Source organism: Cebus imitator, unplaced genomic scaffold (assembly GCF_001604975.1).
Source record: "Cebus imitator isolate Cc_AM_T3 unplaced genomic scaffold, Cebus_imitator-1.0 Scaffold64, whole genome shotgun sequence".
NCBI lineage: Eukaryota > Metazoa > Chordata > Mammalia > Primates > Cebidae > Cebus > Cebus imitator.
This window is the reverse complement of record NW_016107379.1, coordinates 6,853,356-6,871,426: the sequence shown is the minus strand read 5'-3', so window position 1 is coordinate 6,871,426 and position 18,071 is coordinate 6,853,356. Positions and strand designations below refer to the sequence as shown.

The following is an 18,071-nucleotide window of genomic DNA, read 5'->3' as shown; positions in this document are numbered from 1 at the left end:
CACCTTTTGATTATTAGGTATAATGCCGCTATACAGATCTGTGTGCAAGTTTTTTTGTATGGACATATATTTTTATTTCTCTTAGGTGTATAGCTAGGAGTGGAATTGCTGGGTCAAATGGTAACTTACGTTTAACTTTTTGAGAAACTACCAGACTGTTTGTCAAAATGGCTATACTTCAGGGCACGGTGGCTCACGATTGTAATCCCAGCACTTTGGGAGGCCAAGGCGGGCCTATCGTTTGAGTCCAGAGTGCAAGACCAGCCTGGACAAAATGGTGAAACTCTGTCTCTACTGAAAAAAAAAAAAAATTAGCTGGGTGTAGTGAAGGGCACCTGTCCTCCCAATTACTCAGGAGGCCGAGATAGGAGAATCGCTTAAGCCCAGGAGGTGGAGGTTGCAGGGAGCTGAGATGGCACCACAGCACTCTAGTCTGGCAACAGAGTGAGACTCTGTCTCAAAAAATAAAATAAATAAATAAACAAAGGGGCTGTACCATTCTACTTTCCTATCATCAACATATGAGGGTTCCACTTTCTCTAAATCCTCACTAACGCTATTTTTTCATTTAAAAAAATTATATCCATTCTACTGGGTGTGAAGTAGTATCTCATTGTGGTTTTCATTGCATTTTCTTGATGACTAATATATCTATAAATCTTGAAAAATATTATTTGCCTTTGACATTATGATATTCACTCTAGGATTATATAATACTCACTTTTTTCCCCTTGAATTTTATGGTTTTATTTTTTAACTCTTAATATTTTAATCGATGGGGAATTCACTTTGGCATATAGTATGAGGCAGAATACTTTTCATTTTTCCCAATAGTTATTTACTCCAATTCTTCTGCATTATATTAGGACAAGTACCCTCTTAATGCTTTTCTTTAAAAATTATTTTCCCCTTTCTCATTCTTTTAAATGAAATTCAGTGTACTTCTTTATTATAGCTTTATGATTCAGTCCTTACCTTCTCCCTACCCCTCCCAAAAATATCATTGAGACATTTATTGTAATTATATTTCAAACTATACATTTAAAAGGGGAGTATTAAAATCTATACAATACAGTCTTCTCCTCTGAGAACAGGATTATGTCTCTTCTTTTATGTAAATTTTCTTTTAAGATTTCCCAAAGTTTTAGAAAAAAATTTTATATAGGTCTTGCATATTTTTTGTTAAATTTATTTGAGGAAATTTAAAGTTTTAATTTATGTTACAGGTGAAAATACTTATTTATTTGGCATTATATATGGTTTTTTACCTGGTAATATACATGTACCAAACTTGTACCAAAAAGTTCTAAACATTACTAACCTGAATAAAATAAACAAAACCCCCATTTCCCAAGACCGTTTCCCATTAATAATTACTAATATATGTTTGATGTGGTTCCTCCTAATTTTCCCCCATGCACATATGTAAACATATACTATGTTTTATTTTGCTAGTAATATCATATTATACATAAATTTTTGTAACTCATCCATAAGATATATTATAGGCCAGGAATGGTGGCTCACAGCTGTAATCCCAGCACTTTGGAAGCTGAGGTAGGATAATCACTTGAGCCCAGGAGTTGAAAACCAGCCTAGGCAACATAGTGAGACTCCATCTCTACAAAAGATAAAAAATATTATCCAGACATGGTGGCATGTGCCTGTAGTCCCAGCTACTTGGGAGGCTGAGATGGAAGGATCGCTTGAGCCTGAGAGGTCAAGGCTGCAGTGAGCTGTGATCATACCACTATGCTCTAGCCTGGGCAACAGAGGGAGACCCTATGTTAAAAAATATATATATGTGTGTGTGTGTGTGTGCGCGTGCGCGCATGTGTGTATGTGTCTAATCGAAATATATATATTTTATAGAAATATTTTCAGAGCTGGGCGTGGTGACTCTCTCCTGTAATCCCAGCACTCTGGGAGTCCAAGGTGGGCAGATCATCTGAGGTCAAGACTTCAAGACCAGCCTGGCCAACATGGCAAAACCCAGTCTCTACTAAAAAATACAAATATTATCCAGGTGTGGTACCAGGCCCCTGTAATCCCAGCTACTGGGGAGGCTGAGGCAGGAGAATCACTTGAACCTGGGAGGCTGAGGTTGTAGTGAGCTGAGATTGTGCCATTGCACTCCAGCTTGGGTGACAAGTGTGAAACTCCATCTCAAAAAAAAAAAAGGAAAGAAAAAGAAAGAAAGATTGATTTTCCATCAGCACCTAAAGTTCTCCCTCTCTATTTTTAGTAGCCAGTGGACCATAATGTATTTAATTTATTGATGCATGATTAGATTGTTTCTGATGTTTTGATATTCTGAGCAATGCTGCAGTAACCATCTTGCTGCACTTTTCTGTAAGGAAAGAGTGTGGCACACACTACTAAAGTGCTCTAAAAATGCTTTCCTTCTGCGTACACGTCATCTCCCCAGCAGTGTTGTTCTTATCCCATTTTACAGTTGAGAAACCAAAGGAACAGAGGTTAAGTACATGTACAATTTGCATTGCTACTCACAGCGAATGAGAGCGCCTGCTTCCCTACACCCTACATTAAACGAAATATTATTCCTTTTAATTCTTTGTTGGTACAAGAAGTGAAAAATGATACTTAATCTTAATTTACATTTATTTCATTATTAGTGAGGTTGAGATTTATTTTATTTTATCTTATTTTTATTTTTTTGAGATGGAGTCTTGCTCTATGACACAGGCTGGAGTGCAGTGGTGCCATCTTGGCTCACTGCAACCTCCATCATCTGGGTTCAAGCAATTCTCCTGCCTCAGCCTCCTGAGTAACTGGAATTACAGGTGCACGCCACCATGCTCTGCTACCTTTTTGTATTTTTAGTAGAGGTGGGGTTTCACCATGTTGGCCAGGCTGGTCTCAAACTCCTGACCTCAGGTGATCCACCCACCTCAGCCTCCCAGAGTGCTGGGATTACAGGCGTGAGCCACCACGCCCGGCTATTCTTTATTTTTTACATTTATATTTTAAATTCACCTGTAATTGACGTAGTGCCTGGTGTCAGATGGAACTCTTATTAACTTTTTCTCCCGAATGGTTGGCCGGTTTTTCCAACCCTGTTTTTTTGAATTGTCCTTCCTTTCTTCACGTATAGACCAAATTTCCACATATGGTGGTTTTGTTTTTAGTTTCTCTTGTCTTCCTTGTTGATCTGTCTATGCCTACATCAGGTTAGACTTAATTGCCTTAGCTTCATACTATATTTTAGCAGTAGTAAACAGCCCAGGGCCAACCCCTATTATTTTTCTGCAAAATTTCCTTTGGAGTTACACACCCTAATTCTAGTCTGCTAGTGGCTTTTTCGTTACCTTTGCCACAAACATATTTTACCCTCAGGAATGGCACCAGATCCATGGTAGCCTGTCCTCATGGCCGCTAACCCATAATGATCATGTCGGCTGGCCTATATTCCTCTGCTTTCCTCCATACCTCCTAGGTATTGTAGTAATCGTCTGGAATTTCAGTTTCCAGTTGTGACTAATTTTTTTTTAGACAGTCTTGCTCTTTTGCCAGTTGCCAAGCGGGAGTGCAGTGACGTGATCTCGGCTCACTACAACCTCTGCCTCCCGGGTTCAAAGCAATTCTCCTGCCTCAGCCTCCTGAGTAGCTGGAATTACAGGTGCGTGCCACCACGCACAGTTAATTTTTGTATCTTTAGTAGAGATGAGGTTTCACCATGTTGGTCAGGCTGGTCTCGAACTCCTGACCTCATGATCTGCCTGCCTTGGCCTCCCAAAGTGTTGAGATTACAGGCATGAGCCACCATGCCCGGCCAGTTGTGACTATTTTTAAACACTAGTGCTATTCTGTTTTAAGAATCATTTACTTAAAATTGCACCTAACTTTTAGTTATCAGTAGTTAAGGCTGTCAGTGTTTCTGTCTCCATGGCTTGTGTCTCTCTTACACACCACATCATCTCATTCTTGACTTCTCGATTTTAATTCACTTTCGTCTGTAGAGCTTTCTTGAGTAATTTTTCCAGAAAGGGTCTGTGGGCGGTATCCTTTCTTATCCTTGGAAGCCTGAAAATATTTGCCCTCATGTTTGAGTCATAGTTTCTTGAATAAAAAATTCTAAGCAAATCATCCTCTCCTGGAAGCCTGAGAGCAGTATTCTATGGTTTGCCCAGTATTTAGTGTTTTAAGAGCAGTTTTTCCTTGATTCTCTAAAATTTATTTATGGAAAGAAGCAGGATTCCTCCTTCCAATCTTTGGAATTCAGACATTTCCCTGGATTATTTCTAGTTGTTTGTTCTCTTTTGGTAATTTTTCCTGGTCCTAAGTGGGTAAGGTGTCTCAGTCTGAAGACCCAAGTCTTCCTTTAGTTCAGGGAAATACTATTCATTTAGGAATGGTTTCTGTTCTATGTGTTCAATCTCCTTTTTCTGGACTTCCTACTACAAATAAATAATAATGGTACCTACCATTAAAGCATGCTTTCTTTCTGCTATAATATATAATCTTCCCAGCATTATTGTTATTATCCCCATTTCATAGATGAGAAAACAAAGGAAAAGAGAGGTTGAGCAGATTATACAAGGTCTCACAGCTAGGAGGTGCTGGTCAAGTTCCAATCCCAAGCCCCAGAGCCCACGTCCTTAGCTGCTATACTCCCTGCCTGTTGGGTCCCAGCCCCAGAGCCCACCCTGCCCTTTCCCCCAGTACTTTCCAGTGACAATGTTGAGTGTCAACACGTAGGGATTCTGTAACCAGTGGGGGAAAGCTTGGGAATGCTAGGCTGATGGCATTGAAACAAACTGGGCTACTGAGGCCAGAGAGGGGCAGGGCTTATCAGAGGTCTCCAGTAAATTTAGAGTTGGGACTCTTCCCATCCCTCCCCTTCCCTTGGTTTCAGCCACCCTCTTCAGGCCTCCTTTTTTGTCCCTGGGACTGCTGCATTTTTCTTGTGGGTCTCCCTCTTCCTATTCCTGTCCATGTAGTCACCTCTGTAAAGGGCAGCCATGATGACTCTTCTTACAGAACACACATAGTCACCTTCACACTGCTGAGTGTTTGTTGAATGACTGAGTGAGAAAGTAAGTTTCTGATGCCTAATGTGCGTCAAACACTGCTAAGTACTGGTGATGCAGTATGCATTAGTCAGGAAACTGCCAGTTGCAAGAAAGGAAAAGAGGTTGAGTAGATTATACAAGGCCTCGAAGCCAGGAGGTGCAGATCAGGTTTCAATCCCAAGCACCTGGCTCCAGAGCCCATGTCCTTAGCTGCTACGCTATACTCCCTGCCTGTCGGGTCCCAACCCCAGAGCCCACCCTGCCCTTTCACCTCAATACTCTCCAGTGACAATGTTGAGTGTTGATAGGTAGCTTCCAGAAGTAAATGGAATTTACTGGAGTACGGAGGGTCGCCTTCAGGCGTAGTTGGATTGAGGGCCTTGAGCAATGTCACTGGGAACTGGCCTCACCCTCTTCATCTCTTGGTTCTATCTACTTAGGTGTTGGCCCTCTCTCTTGGTGGCAGCAGTGCTATCACTAAGTGCTACTGCCAGAAGGGCCAGGGTTATGGCCATGGCCTTGGAGTTAGACTCCCTCGATCATTTCAACAATAGTCCCTGGGCTGAGTCTCATTGGCCCAAGTAGGATCACATGTCCATCCCAGCCACCGAGGACACTGGGATGGGTTAAACTAATTGATGGAGGTCTGCGTCACATGCCTCTGCCTGGAGCGGGAGATGGGTCTGTGCCTTGTGAATCACCTGCCTTGAGGATGAGAGAAGGAAGGTTAGTTCCTCAGATGGTAAAGAAGGGTGAACGGAGTCTGGTCAGGCAGATCTCAGATGTCCTCTGCTTCTCCACTCATCAACCACTGTGGTCCTCACCCCACAGAGCTGACAGTCTGGTGTGGGCAGGGACGCCAATCATGAAAGGCATATAATAAACCGATGACAGCTGTGACAAAGGGCCTAATGAGAGCGCCTATCAGGGGGACCTGGGGAAAGTTTCTGAGGCAGGGGAGGGGCTTGAGATATAAGGATTGTTCTAGGTGAGGACCCTAAAGCAGGCCCGCGTAGGTGGGAAGACAAGGAAGGGGAACAGAGCATGAGATGAGGCAGGAGGTGTGTTCAGGACCAGACAGCGCTGGTCTTGAGAAGCTGTGGGAAGGAGTGTGACTTTATCCTGAGCGCAGGGGTTGATGGGTGTGGTAGAAAGCTGACACTGGGCTCAGGGAGGAGAATGGTGAGGAGGAAGCCGGGGTGAGAGGCAGGGAGCAGTGTGGAGCTATTGTCCTCGGCCAGGGAGATCTGATGTTGGCCTGGAGTAGGGCTGAGGCACCAGGAATTGAGAGAGGTGAGAGATCCACCCGACGTATAGCAGGAGGGGTCTGCAAAATTCCAGATTAATTGCACAGGGAGTGTTTGGGAGAAGAATGGTGCTCAAAAGTCTAGGCCTACCACCTAGGCCTCCCAAAGTGCTGGGAATACAACCTGTGGGTGGATCACCTGAGGTCAGGAGTTCGAGGCCAGCTGGCCAACATGGTGAAACCCTGTCTCTACTACAAATACAAAAAAATTAGCCGGGCATACTGGCAGGCACCTGTAGTCCCAGCTACTCAGGAGGCTGAGGCAAGAGAATTGCTTGAACCCAGGAGGCAGACGTTTTACTGAGCCGAGATTGTACCATTGCACTCCAGCCTGGGCAACAAGAGTAAAACTCCATCTCAAAAAGAAAAAAAAGTCTAGCTCAGGCAAACAGATGGCACCATTCTCTGAGCTGGGAGCAGTGGAGGAAGAGTGGTTTGGGTGGCAGGATCGAGTCTCACTGTATATATAAGTTCATGATAGGGTCCGAGTTAGTGAGTCCTCATGAAACAAAGCCGTTTAAATCAGGGCTCCTTAAGCTACCTGTGGTGAAGGACTCTGAAATTTTGTAGCATTATACTGCATGTGATTTATTATTGCCAGTTTGAGAACACCTGAGCTGGCCTGTGCCCTATTTAAAGACCAGTCCACTGATCTCATGCTTGGATACGGCAATGTCAAGTTGAAGGTCTATAAACACACTCAGTCTTGCTACCTATCTCACTGCAGACTGGTAACAAGTGGTCTGTGAACCCACATGGTGCTGCAGACCACATTTTGAGTGGACCGATCTAGTTCAACCCCAGTGCATTTTAGAGACAGGGAAACTGAGGCTTGGAGGTGGTGGTGGGGATTGGCCTTGCCCCAGGATTCGCAGAAGGCAGCAGCAAACTTAGCATTTCAGCCTTCCCCCAACTGACCCTTTGTTTTGATGGCTTGGGCTCAAGCAGTGGGTGGACCCAGGGGAGTGTGTGGAGAACTGCTGCCAGCAGCCAAGGTCACAAGTCTGGCCTCCCCGTGGCTGAGTCAGTGGCTCTGTGCTGAACACTTCCCAGGAACACAGGCTTGACAGGACACAGCCTGGCCTTGGAGCTGGTACAAGCACCGTGGGCCGAGGATTGCTCCCAAAAGCCCAAAACCTCCGGCCAGCATGTGGCTGGTTGGACCAAAGCCAAGAAGGGAGACAGCCATGGCTCCCGGCCATCCTGAGCTGTTGCAGCTGCCCAAGGTCAGGCCGATACTGCTGAGGTGACTTCAAAGCGTGCCCCAGGACGGAGGCAGAAGCCAGCCAGCGGCAGGCCTCGGGGCCAGCTCTGGAGGGGAACATTTGGTCTCCTAGCTTTTGCTACATGTGTGCTTCTCCTTGCTGGATTGGGAGCCATGGGTTCCATTAGCAGGTTGGGAATTGTTCATGGCTGCCTCAAATTGCTGAGGAAGAGACCAATAGCAAGGGGAGAGACATCTGGGGAATGAGATTGGGGCAGAATATAGAGTTAAGAGCATGGGCCTGGGAGCCATGCTGCCTGCTGGGCTTCCACTTTGTAACCTTTTTATACCTCAGTTTCCTGATCTGTAAGCTGGGCATGATGAGAACAACTTGTTGCTCCACAAGTGGTAGTGATTCTCAGCTGTTAGCACACACCAGGCCCCACCTGTCAACCCCTCAACAGGTATTATCACATTTAACTTGACCATTTACATGAACCCTGTCAAGGTGAATTCTGTCTTTTCACAGATGATTGCAACAATGCCATCATAGCAATACCAATGATGACTCTTATTTATTGAGCACTTACTATATACCAGGCATTCCACATACACCACATCCTCTAGTCCTTTCAGGGTCCAGTGAGGCCCATTTTACAGATGAGGAAACTAAGACTCAAAGATATTAAAGGGACTTGCCCAGGATAATTCACACTCAGATTTTTCAGAGTCCAAAGACTGTGCTTCTTCTAAATTCCACTGGCTGAGCTGATTCCTTTAGTGAGGGGGCCTGGAGGGACGTGAGACTATAGCCATAGGAGAGAAGAAGTGGGGCTGGGGCCCCTGGACACCCACTTCCCAGTCTCATTTTAGAGATGGAGGACTGAGATCAGGAAGGGGAAGGGACTTACCGTGGGTTCCGCAGGCCACAAACCACAGCTTCCTGTGAACTTGAACCTGGGTTACCTGCTTTGTCTTACCCCACCCCACTTGTGGCAGGTGACCCAGAACAAGGCCCATGCCACTAGGAAGAGCAAGACCTACACCAAACAAGCAATAGGAGAATGTGTCCTCTGCCTGGGTGCTAGGGTCCTAGAGGCCAAAACATGGCAAGGCAGTCCCTGCCCGCAGCATCAGTGCCTTCATCTGCCATGCTGCCCACCCCCCAGGTTCCATCCCACGGGCAGGCTGCTCCGACCAACTCTGCATCCTTAGTTCCTAGTACAGTCTCCAGCACAGAGCAGGGATTCAGCGGTTATTGAAAGAACTAATTAATGTTTCTTGGCCCACTCTGCAGTGGGGAGGGCCTTTTTGCTTAGAGTCTGTAGACCCCCAAACCAGGGCTGTCAGCCCCAGAGAGTAAAAGGTCAGAACTTTCTAAGTGAGTTAGCAGATTCGAAGCTTGGACTGGGGTAGTCATATACAGACACTTCCACAGAGTGTCAAAGAGCAGCCTGGGGTGTTCACTTTCTTATACAGTGAGTTGGGACAGTGGCATGGCTCTGCAGAAGGTGAAGCCAGTGTATCCCCAGCCCAGTCCCGGGGCGTCTGGGGGTGATGAAAGCTAAGCAGCTACTGGCAGGGGCAAGGGGCTTGTCTTACTCTGAAGTGCTCTGGGATTCCTGGGACCACACCTTTCCTTGGCTACTCTCTTTCTCTCTCTCTTTCTCTTTCTTTCTTTTTGAAATGGAGTCTCACTCTGTCGCCAGGCTGGAGTGCAGTGATGCGATTTCAGCTCACTGCAACCTTCACCTCCCAGGTTCAAGCAATTCTTGTGCCTTAGCCTCCCAAGTAGCTGGGATTACCGGCATGTGTCACCATGTCCAGCTACATTTTTGTATTTTTAGTAAATATGGGGTTTCACTATATTGGTCAGGCTGTTCCTGCCTCAAGTGATCTGCCTGCTTGCACCTCCCAAAGTGCTGGGATTACAGGCATGAACCAGTGTAATATCTGAGGCCAGGCGCGGTGGCTCACACCTGCAGTCCCGCAATTTGGGAGGCTGAGACAGATGGATTGCTTAAGGCCAGGAGTTTGAGATTAGCCTGGCCAACATGGTGAAACCCCATCTCTACCAAAAATGCAAAAATCAGCCAGGCATGGTCCCCGTAATCCCAGCTACTCGGGAGGCTGAGGCAAGAGAACTGCTTGAATCCAGGAGGCGGAAGTTGCAGTGAACTCAGATCATGCTATTGAACCCCAGCCTGGGCAACAGAGCAAGACTCTGTCTCAAAACAACAATAACAACAACAAAGAAATCATATCTGATAGGGTTATGAGGATTCGATCAATCAATCAGTAGTCAGAAAGTGCTTAGCGCAGTGCTGTCCTGTGTCAAATAAGTGTTTGTGGTATGAAATATGTGGATCAGTGACTGAGGCCCAGGTCCTGAGTGCCCTGGGCCTGTGGGCCACCTAGCTCTTACCACTGTCGAGATTCCAATTTCGCCCGTACTGAACAGCACCATCATTAATGTACCTCTAAGAAGCGCTGGGATGTGGTGGAAGGAGCACTGGACTGAGAGTTAGCAATCCCAGCCCTGTCACTCAGTTGCTGTGTTTCCTTGGGAAAGTTACTTTCCTTCTCTGGGCCTCAGTTTCACTGGTCATGAATGGGAAACAACAGTGAAAGATCTCCTTTGTGTTAGATAGCCTGGCTGCCAGTGACTCATCCATCCTGCCCCCCAGCCCTGCTGATTTGTGTCCGGAGCTATGGGAGGCAGAAGGCAGTGGCTGCTCCGGGCTCCTCTTACCATGGAATGCTCTCCTATCCTGGCCTGGCAGGCTCTGGGCCTGGGGCACTGAGCTGCCCTGCCCTCTCCTCACCATGCTATGGTCCAGAGCATTGACGAATGTATTCTGGACTCGTTCTGGACCCGGAGCCCTGGGTTGGCAGAGCTGCTTTGCCCATCACAGCACAGTGTATAATTGTGGAGTTACTGGTCTCACTCCATGGCTAATGTCTGCTTTCCTCACTGGGCTGCTGGCTTTGTGAGTGCAGGGCCCGACCTATCTGTTCTCCACCGTACCCCGGGACGCAGCACAGAGTCTAGCACGCAGTCTATGCTCTGTAACTGTTGATTGAAAGAAGGTGGCAACTCAGCTGAAGCTCAAGGGCATCTCTGATGTGAAGGAACCCTATATTCAGGCTCTCCACCCTAAGAAATCTCATCCGGGAAACCAGCCAGCCTCATAGGTAATTGGTCAGCTCCACTGGAACTGGCCATCACTTGGGACTCATCTCCTTAGCTTCCCAGGCCCAGGGTGAATCCTGCTTTCCAGGACACTGCAGCATGACAGCCTTCCAATCTAGAAGGTTCCTGGGCCCTGCAAGGACTGCCTTGGCTCCGCCCCCAGGGACAAGATGAAGCGATGGTTAGAATTTGTAAGTGGCCAACTCAGAGAAGAGCCATTCTGAGTTGACCTGGTAAAGAATGTTCTTGTGTAGTGGCGAGCATGTGTATGCGTATGTGTGCGAGAGTCAGGAATAGACAGTCAGAGATAAACAGGGGCAGGGATACAGAGAGAAACATCCTGAGACCCTAGGGGATCTCTACCATAGGGAGAGAAAGAGACAGAGAGACCGTGCTTCAGCCTAGGTGGCCAAGGTGGCCAAGGTGGGGTGGGGTGGGCATGGGAAAATAGAGGCTTCTTCTGTCCATTTTTTCTGTGCCATCATCCCAGGATGCCTGCTGCTGTAGTGGGAGCCAGCCATTAGTTAAGCACTCCCAACTTGGACCCCAGGGACAGGCCAGGGTGCATTTGTCGACATCATGACAAGCTGCAGCGCCAGAGAACGCTCTGTGCTGGCACAGCCATGTCTTGCAGTGGTCTGGCTGTGTGGTGAAGAGCGGGCGTGACGAGTCAGAGCAGCTAGTTTTCAATCCTGGCTACACAGCCAACTGGCTGTGTGACTGTGGGCAACTTCCTTTGCCATTCTGTACCTCAGGCTCCTCGTGGGTGACTGGGGTAATCATAGGCCTCACCTTCTCCCAAGTTGCTGGTAAGGATTCAGTGAATTAATGCAGGCAGAGCTCTGGGAACTGGGCTTGGCACGAAGTTCATGCTCAAGAAAGAGTAGTCAAGAGCCAGCTCAGAGAATCTTCTATTCATCCCACAGGTGGGCAGGACAAGGTTATCAGCCCCATTTTACAGATGAAGAAACCAAGGCTCAGAGAGGGGCAGGGACTTGCTCAGTGACACCCAATCAACCAGTGTTGGAGCTGGAACTGGAGCTGAGGACCCTCTCCTTCCAGTCCAGGGCTTGTTCCACTGCCCCTGCAGTTCCTCCTTGGGGACATCTGTCATTCACGGCTGTAACTCTCAGGCTGTCGAAATTGCCCTCTCAGCCTGCTGTCTCAGGGAGAGGAAGCCCCAAGTTCTCTTTACACCTCGGATTCCCCAGAGCTTGGTGCTCAAAGTTCCAGCCGTGTGGGATGGTGCTGCTGGGACGGGGCGGAAGCTGCCACTCCCCCACCCTGGGGCGGTCACATTCTGGAAGTCAGCGAGTGCTGTATGCAGGACCCTGGCGGACAATTAGGAGGTTCAGTTGCAGTCTCCCATTGGGACGGGAGCAGCGTGGGGGTGGGAGTGTGACAGGGAAACCTCGGTGATCGGCTTGGTCTTGTAGGGAGCGGCTGCCGGCAGGCCGGCTGGAGGCAGCTTTGCGCTGCCCCAGCCTGGGAGCCCTCAGGATGTGTGTGGGGTGGAGCCTGCTAGGGATCCCAGTGCCACGGGGTGCCGTTGTGAGGGATGGATGCCTCTCTCCCTGGAGCAGCACTTTGGGGCCCGCTTGGGCCCTGGGGACCAGCCGCAGGGGACCCACAGCCCACGCGTGTGAGCATGTAACCCGGGAGCCCGCTGGGCCCCTCACCGGGTGGGCAGAAGGAAGGGCTGGCCCAGGACTCTCTTCCTTGAGACATCCCGGACTCCTTCTCAGATGAAAGTGCTTTGGGAAACCACAGAGTTTTCTGTTTAATGGAAGAAAGAAATCCAGCCTCTCTCCGGAGTGGCAGTGGCCGGCTGGACAGGGTGTGTGTTTGGGAAGGGCGCTGGAGGAGGAGGAGGAAGAGGAGGAGGACAAGTAGGAGGAGGAGGAAGAGGAGGAGAGACGGGTGATGCAAGGGTTTTGAAAGCGCTACCTAGATGTGGGAGGTGGAACCTGGTCATTTGGTTCTGCTTTTCCTAGCAGGTATCGCTCCCCTGGGGAACTTGGGTAAGTCCATAAATAGCTCTGCTGACACAAAGGAGCTCTGTCTGGGGAAGGCGGCCGCTTGACACGGCCGCCAGGAGCTGCCACAGCCACGGCTGCCTGCGGGAGGAGCCGGGTGGAGACCCGGGCGGCCGAGCTGGCAGGAGCGGCAGCCAGGAGTCGCCTGGGTCCCTGCCGGAGTGTGCTGGGTAGGTGCCTGGGGACAGCGCTGTGTGTGTGGTGGGGGGGCGGCTCATGTCCAAGCCACTCTATACCCCTGTTTCTATTGCTTCTTCCCCAGGGCAGCCATTGACAGGCATGTTGCAACCAAACCATTTGTGCTCTGTTCTGAGATAGCTCTGTGTGTGTGTGTGTGTGTGTGTGTGTGTGTGTGTGTGTGTCCATTTGTCTGTCTTGGGGGCTGGGAGCCCTGCAGGGTTGCGGGGCATGCTTCCTCTGTTGGCTGCTCCCCACTTCTAGGCTGGCCAGCCAGCTTTTCTTTCTGGGAGAAACAAGAAATGTTTGGTGGCCGAAAAGTCGGGACACTGCATGGGAGGGGAGCGCTCAGCCAGTAGGGTTGACTATTGTGTCAGGGATGCTGGCTGCACACTAGGCACCAGGGATGGAAGCTCGTGTCTAGTTCCACTGGCGGGGGAAAGAGGTGGTCTCTGGGACTAGTCTCGGGGGGTGGCCTTTAATCCCAGAGACTTGGCCTCTGCTGAAATGTCCACTGGAAGCACAAGCAAGGATGCTCTGCCTCTGAGCTCCAACCCCGTGGGAGAGGATCTGCACCTGCTCCCTTGGCTCCGGCTGAGACCCATCAGACAGGGGGTGGTGGCAGAGACAGGCTCACCCCACAGAGCTGGCCACTGTGAGCAGACAGAGACTAATTCTTTTCCCAGCCTGGAGGGTCCACATCTCTGTTCTTGTTCCAAGGTGACCAAGGAAGAACGCTTGAATCCTAGGACCCAGGGCAGGAGGATAAACCCAGACTCAGAAAGGGGAGGAGCCTTGTCCAAGTTTGAGCAGCAGGTCTGTGGCTGAGCAGGGACCAGGATGGAGGACTTCTGCCTCCTAGAACAGCAAGAACATGACATGCGGGAAACCATTTCGCTGGCCTGAGCTAAGTATTGTAATTCAGCTTCAAATCGCACCCCTGACCTGAGAAGCTTGGCTTGCCAGGTCCCTCGGCGATGCTTGAAAACTTTCCACATCCTGCTGTCCTCGGGCCTTCTGGCTGGGTGGGTATCTGGCTCCCTCTTCCAGTGCCAGAGTGGGTACATCTCCTCGAGGGAAGGAGCTGCAGAGGCTGCCCTCCTGGCGCCTGTGGGATCCCAGCCAGGGCACTGCAGGCAGAGTCAAAGTTTCCACAGGGCCCCTTGAGTCCTCTGCATCCAGCCAAGGGGCACCTCCCCTCTTCCCCAGCTGTAGCACGTGGTATGGTTTAGCCTAGGGCCGGCCCTTCAGGGAGCCGAGTTCCACAACAGGCTCATTGCAAGCCCAGACTGGCATCTGAGAAGCAGGCAGATGGTGAGGATGAGGCAGTTGAGGCAAGTGACCACTCCTCGTGAGACGTCTCCAGGTCTTTGAGCTAGAAACTGTTGATGGCGCTTCTGATTATAAATATGTGGTATCAATGAAATCATTGCACTTCCAGGCTTCCTTGCCTTTGCACATGCTGTTCCAGCTGACTGGAAAGCCCTCCCCTCCCCTCCTTATCCTTTCCTCTCCATGTTTGATTCTAGACAGAGCTAGAGCAAATACTCCAACTGGAATAAGTCTATCCATTGGTGGTGGCACCCATGGATATTGCTTTGTGTCCTATTTATGTGGAATCTGGGCCTTATTTATCCCTTAGTTGCAAGGTTTTATTTATTTACTTTTTGACGGAGTTTTGCTCTTGTTGCCCAGGCTGGAGTGCAATGGCACGATCTTGGCTCACTGCAACCTCCTGGGTTCAAGCGACTCTCCTGCCTCAGTCTCCCAAGTAGCTGGGATTACAGGCATGTGCCACCAGGCCTAGCTAATTTTGTATTTTTAGTAGAGACAGGGTTTTTCCATGTTGGTAAGGCTGGTCTCGAACTCCTGACCTCAGGTGATCAGCCCACTTTGCCCTCCCAGAGTGCCGGGATTATAGACGTGAGCCACTGTGCCCAGCCGGGCAGGTTTTCTTTGAGGACTAACACTGACATGCAAGGCAGCTGGGACTGCTCATCTCCTAGCTCTGTGCTTGGCATACAGGGCCTGGTAGGGAGCCCCTTTAGGAGAGGCCTAGTCTCTGCATGTCAAAGTTGCGTACATAGGGCCAAGTGTTGGGGGCTGGGCTTGATAGGCGGTGAGACAGGGAGAATTTTGGCTTCATCCTGGCAGGGGTCATAGGGAGAACCCACTCAGGGGTCATGCTGACCTGGGTGGTATGCACAGCATAGCCTCGACCATGAAGGGTGGCGGGGATAGCCCTGGCTGGTTGAAATGCAATGCTCAGAGTCCTTTGCACAGACTACAGGGGCTTGGAGCACAGCTCCCTGGATGCTCTTGGGATGGTGCCAACCAGAATAGACCTGGGGAGATTGACCTTCAAGCCAGCAGTCTGTATGGCTCCCTCAGAAGAGGCACAGCTGAGGAGAGACTGCCTATCCCCAGCTGCGTCCCTGGGGGCTCCGAGAGCTGCTTCCCATTTGGCCTCTTAAGGCCTGGGTCTCTTTGCCTTCTATTAGGTTGGTGCAAAAGCAACTGCGGTTTTTGGCATTAAGAGTAATGTTAAACCGCAGTTACTTTTGCACCAACCTGATTAGACAGACAGACAGACAGAGAACTGAGGCAGGAGAGGAAGGACCTGCCTGAGGTGACATGTGACTCAGAAGGAAAGCAGGGACAAGGACGCAGGCTCCCCAGCCCAGGCCTGTGTGTACTGCACCAACTGAATGTCTCAGAGTATCCAGGTTTCATCTTGAGGTTCTCTGTTTTTCTGGACTCACCAGTGACATGTCCCTTTTGGACCTTCGGACTTACTGACTAGAGCCCTGCTATCCCCTGGGAAAAGCAGCATGTGCAACAGAGAGAGCCCTTGGTCAGCGGGCTGGAGACTGCGGCACCGTCTAGTCCCTGCTTACCGATGATCTCAGTAAATATGCCTTGTTTCCCACCTCAGTTTCCCCTTTGTAGCAACAAGGGACTGGACCTAGTATTGCCAGGTGCCTTCCAAATATCCAGGTCTCTGATTCTCTGCAGGCCGTCTCTTCTTCCTGGGTTCCAAGAGTCAACAATGGTCAGGGCCAGGGCTTGGTGCAGCAGGGAAGCAGCCTTCAGCCTGTTCCCGACACCTCTGGGCAGGCGCCTTCTCATGCAAGCTGCAGCCCAAGCCGAAGCTGCGAGGTTTGCTGTTGTTTGTGGAGCCAAGATGTCATTGCTTAGGGAAAACCATCATTCCTCCCAGGAATAAACAAGGCTGCTTTTGGCTCAGCCCCCTAAGCCCGGAGAAGCTGGAGCCACTCACAGCAGACCAGCCAGGCTCAGCCCCAGGGAGTGCCTCCTGCCCCTGCACAGCCAGCTGTAGCCTGGTTTGGCTTGGGGATAGGGGCAGGATGGCAGGAGGTGTGCTGGAACCATAAGCCCCTTGGGAGATCAGAGCTTCCAGGCACAGATGAGAGGGAAGAGGGGTCCCTGGATAGCCTCTTCCTTCTGGCAATGGGCCTAAGTCATCACTCAAGATGTGTGGATAGCTGCCAGGTATGCCCTGTGCTCCAGATGGCCCAGGGCTTCTCCCCTCTCCCTGCCCTCCATGGGCCAGCCCGCTCGCACCTGGCACCGTGGCTCAGGCTGCTGCCGGAGAACTGTCAGCGGCTCCCAACTTAGAAAGGGGGGTGTGCAGGAAGTTATTTGGAACTGGGCATGCTTTTCACCACATAGCCAGGGTTCTCTGTGATGTCCTCAGTTACCTCTTACTGGGGTTAGCTGTGGGCAAATAGCAGAGCTCATGCACTGGGGGCAGGGAACAGAAGGTAAAGGAACAAGGGGAGAGGCAGAGAAGGGCCTTGGCAGTGCCTCTGGGGACCAAATGGCTGGCAGGAACTTTGACAGCAGGCTGGAGGCAGCCAGGACAAGGACCATGGAATGGGAGTGACATGGCTGTGCCACCCCTCAAGTCAAGGGCTGTAAGCAGTGTCCAGCCAGGACATGAAACCTTCACTTCTCAGACCTCACTTCCTAGAGCAGCAGCTCTGTACTGTCCTCTCTGCCTCCTTCCCTCTTTCCCTCCTTCCTTCCCTCCTTCCCTCCTTTGTACCCTCCCTCTTTCCCTCCCTCCCTCCCTCCATCCCTTCCTCCCTTCCTCCCTTCCTGCCTCCCTTCCTTCCTTCCTTGCTTCCTTGCTTCCTTCCATGTGTGTTAAGTACCTACTGTGTGCCGTGCACTTTCAAAGTACTGGAGTCATAGATCTAAAAGGCGCCATCTTTAATCTAGTGCCAGGGTGGCCAGGTAATGGACAGTAACAACACAGCTTTAATGGAGAGGCACGGGGGCTGTGGGAACCCCTGGGGAAGCACTCAGTTCAGCCTGGGAGCCTCAGCAAAGCTTTGTACAAGAGGTGAAGCTGAATGTGATCGTACAGATGCTTGCCCACTGAAGAGCGTCTCCATCCCAGTCTATCCACCCCTCTGAGGTGTAGACGTGATTCCTTCCTGGCCGTGGAAATTGCTTTTGTGTGTCCAGCCACATGCTCCTCCTTATCTAGGGAGGTTGTCTAGGAATATGGGCTCTGGACTTGAGGGAAGACTCTCTCCCACCTTACAGTTGTGTACTCTTGGGCAAGAATGGAGTTTCTCTTGCCTTCATGTCCTCGAGCGGTGGTCCAGCCTCCTCGGGTTAAATGAGATAACAGCTGTAAAGCACTTAGACATGTTTCATGTGAATGGACTCTGCATCCTGCTAGCAGTGGGAGTGCCACTATCGCTTTATCTAATGGGGGGCTGTTATTAAATGCAGTGATGTAGGTGAGGTGCTTGGCATGGATGTCACACGGAGGAGGCATTCAGGAGGCAGCATGGCAGCTTTTTGCTAGAGGGAAACAGTTGGAATGTGCAGTCAGAGATGTGTACAAAGCAAGGAGCTCACTGAGGAAAGAACCATGGCCTCAGCCCAGGGAGCCGACGAGGAGACACTGCAATGAGGGGTTTTATTTGTTTTTAAAATAAACTTTCTAAATTGAAGTGCAGCATACTTACAGAAAAATTAGAAGAATACAGCCAATGAATTTTCACAAAGTGTAGCCACTATTCAGGTTAAGAAATAGAACATTCTGGTACCCTAGGAATCCCCACAAATAATCCTCTTTTAGTTT

General features: G+C 49.9%; 1 protein-coding gene across 7 annotated transcripts in view; it reads left to right on the top strand.

Annotated features, from left to right (window-relative positions):
* RGS3 (regulator of G protein signaling 3) overlaps positions 1 to 18,071 on the top strand; it is a 129,576-nt gene that overhangs the window by 83,281 nt on the left and 28,224 nt on the right. The window contains exon 1 of one of the 7 annotated variants that reach the window (XM_017530314.2): positions 11,933 to 12,573. The exons of 4 other annotated variants lie outside the window; for them this stretch is intronic. In XM_017530314.2, the coding sequence (XP_017385803.1) occupies positions 12,520 to 12,573 (54 nt within the window). In that variant the 5' untranslated portion in view covers positions 11,933 to 12,519. Of the gene's footprint in view, positions 1 to 11,932; positions 12,574 to 12,643; positions 12,943 to 18,071 lie in introns of those variants that run through there. 2 more of the 7 variants (XM_017530316.2, XM_017530315.2) reach the window with 2 other exon arrangements.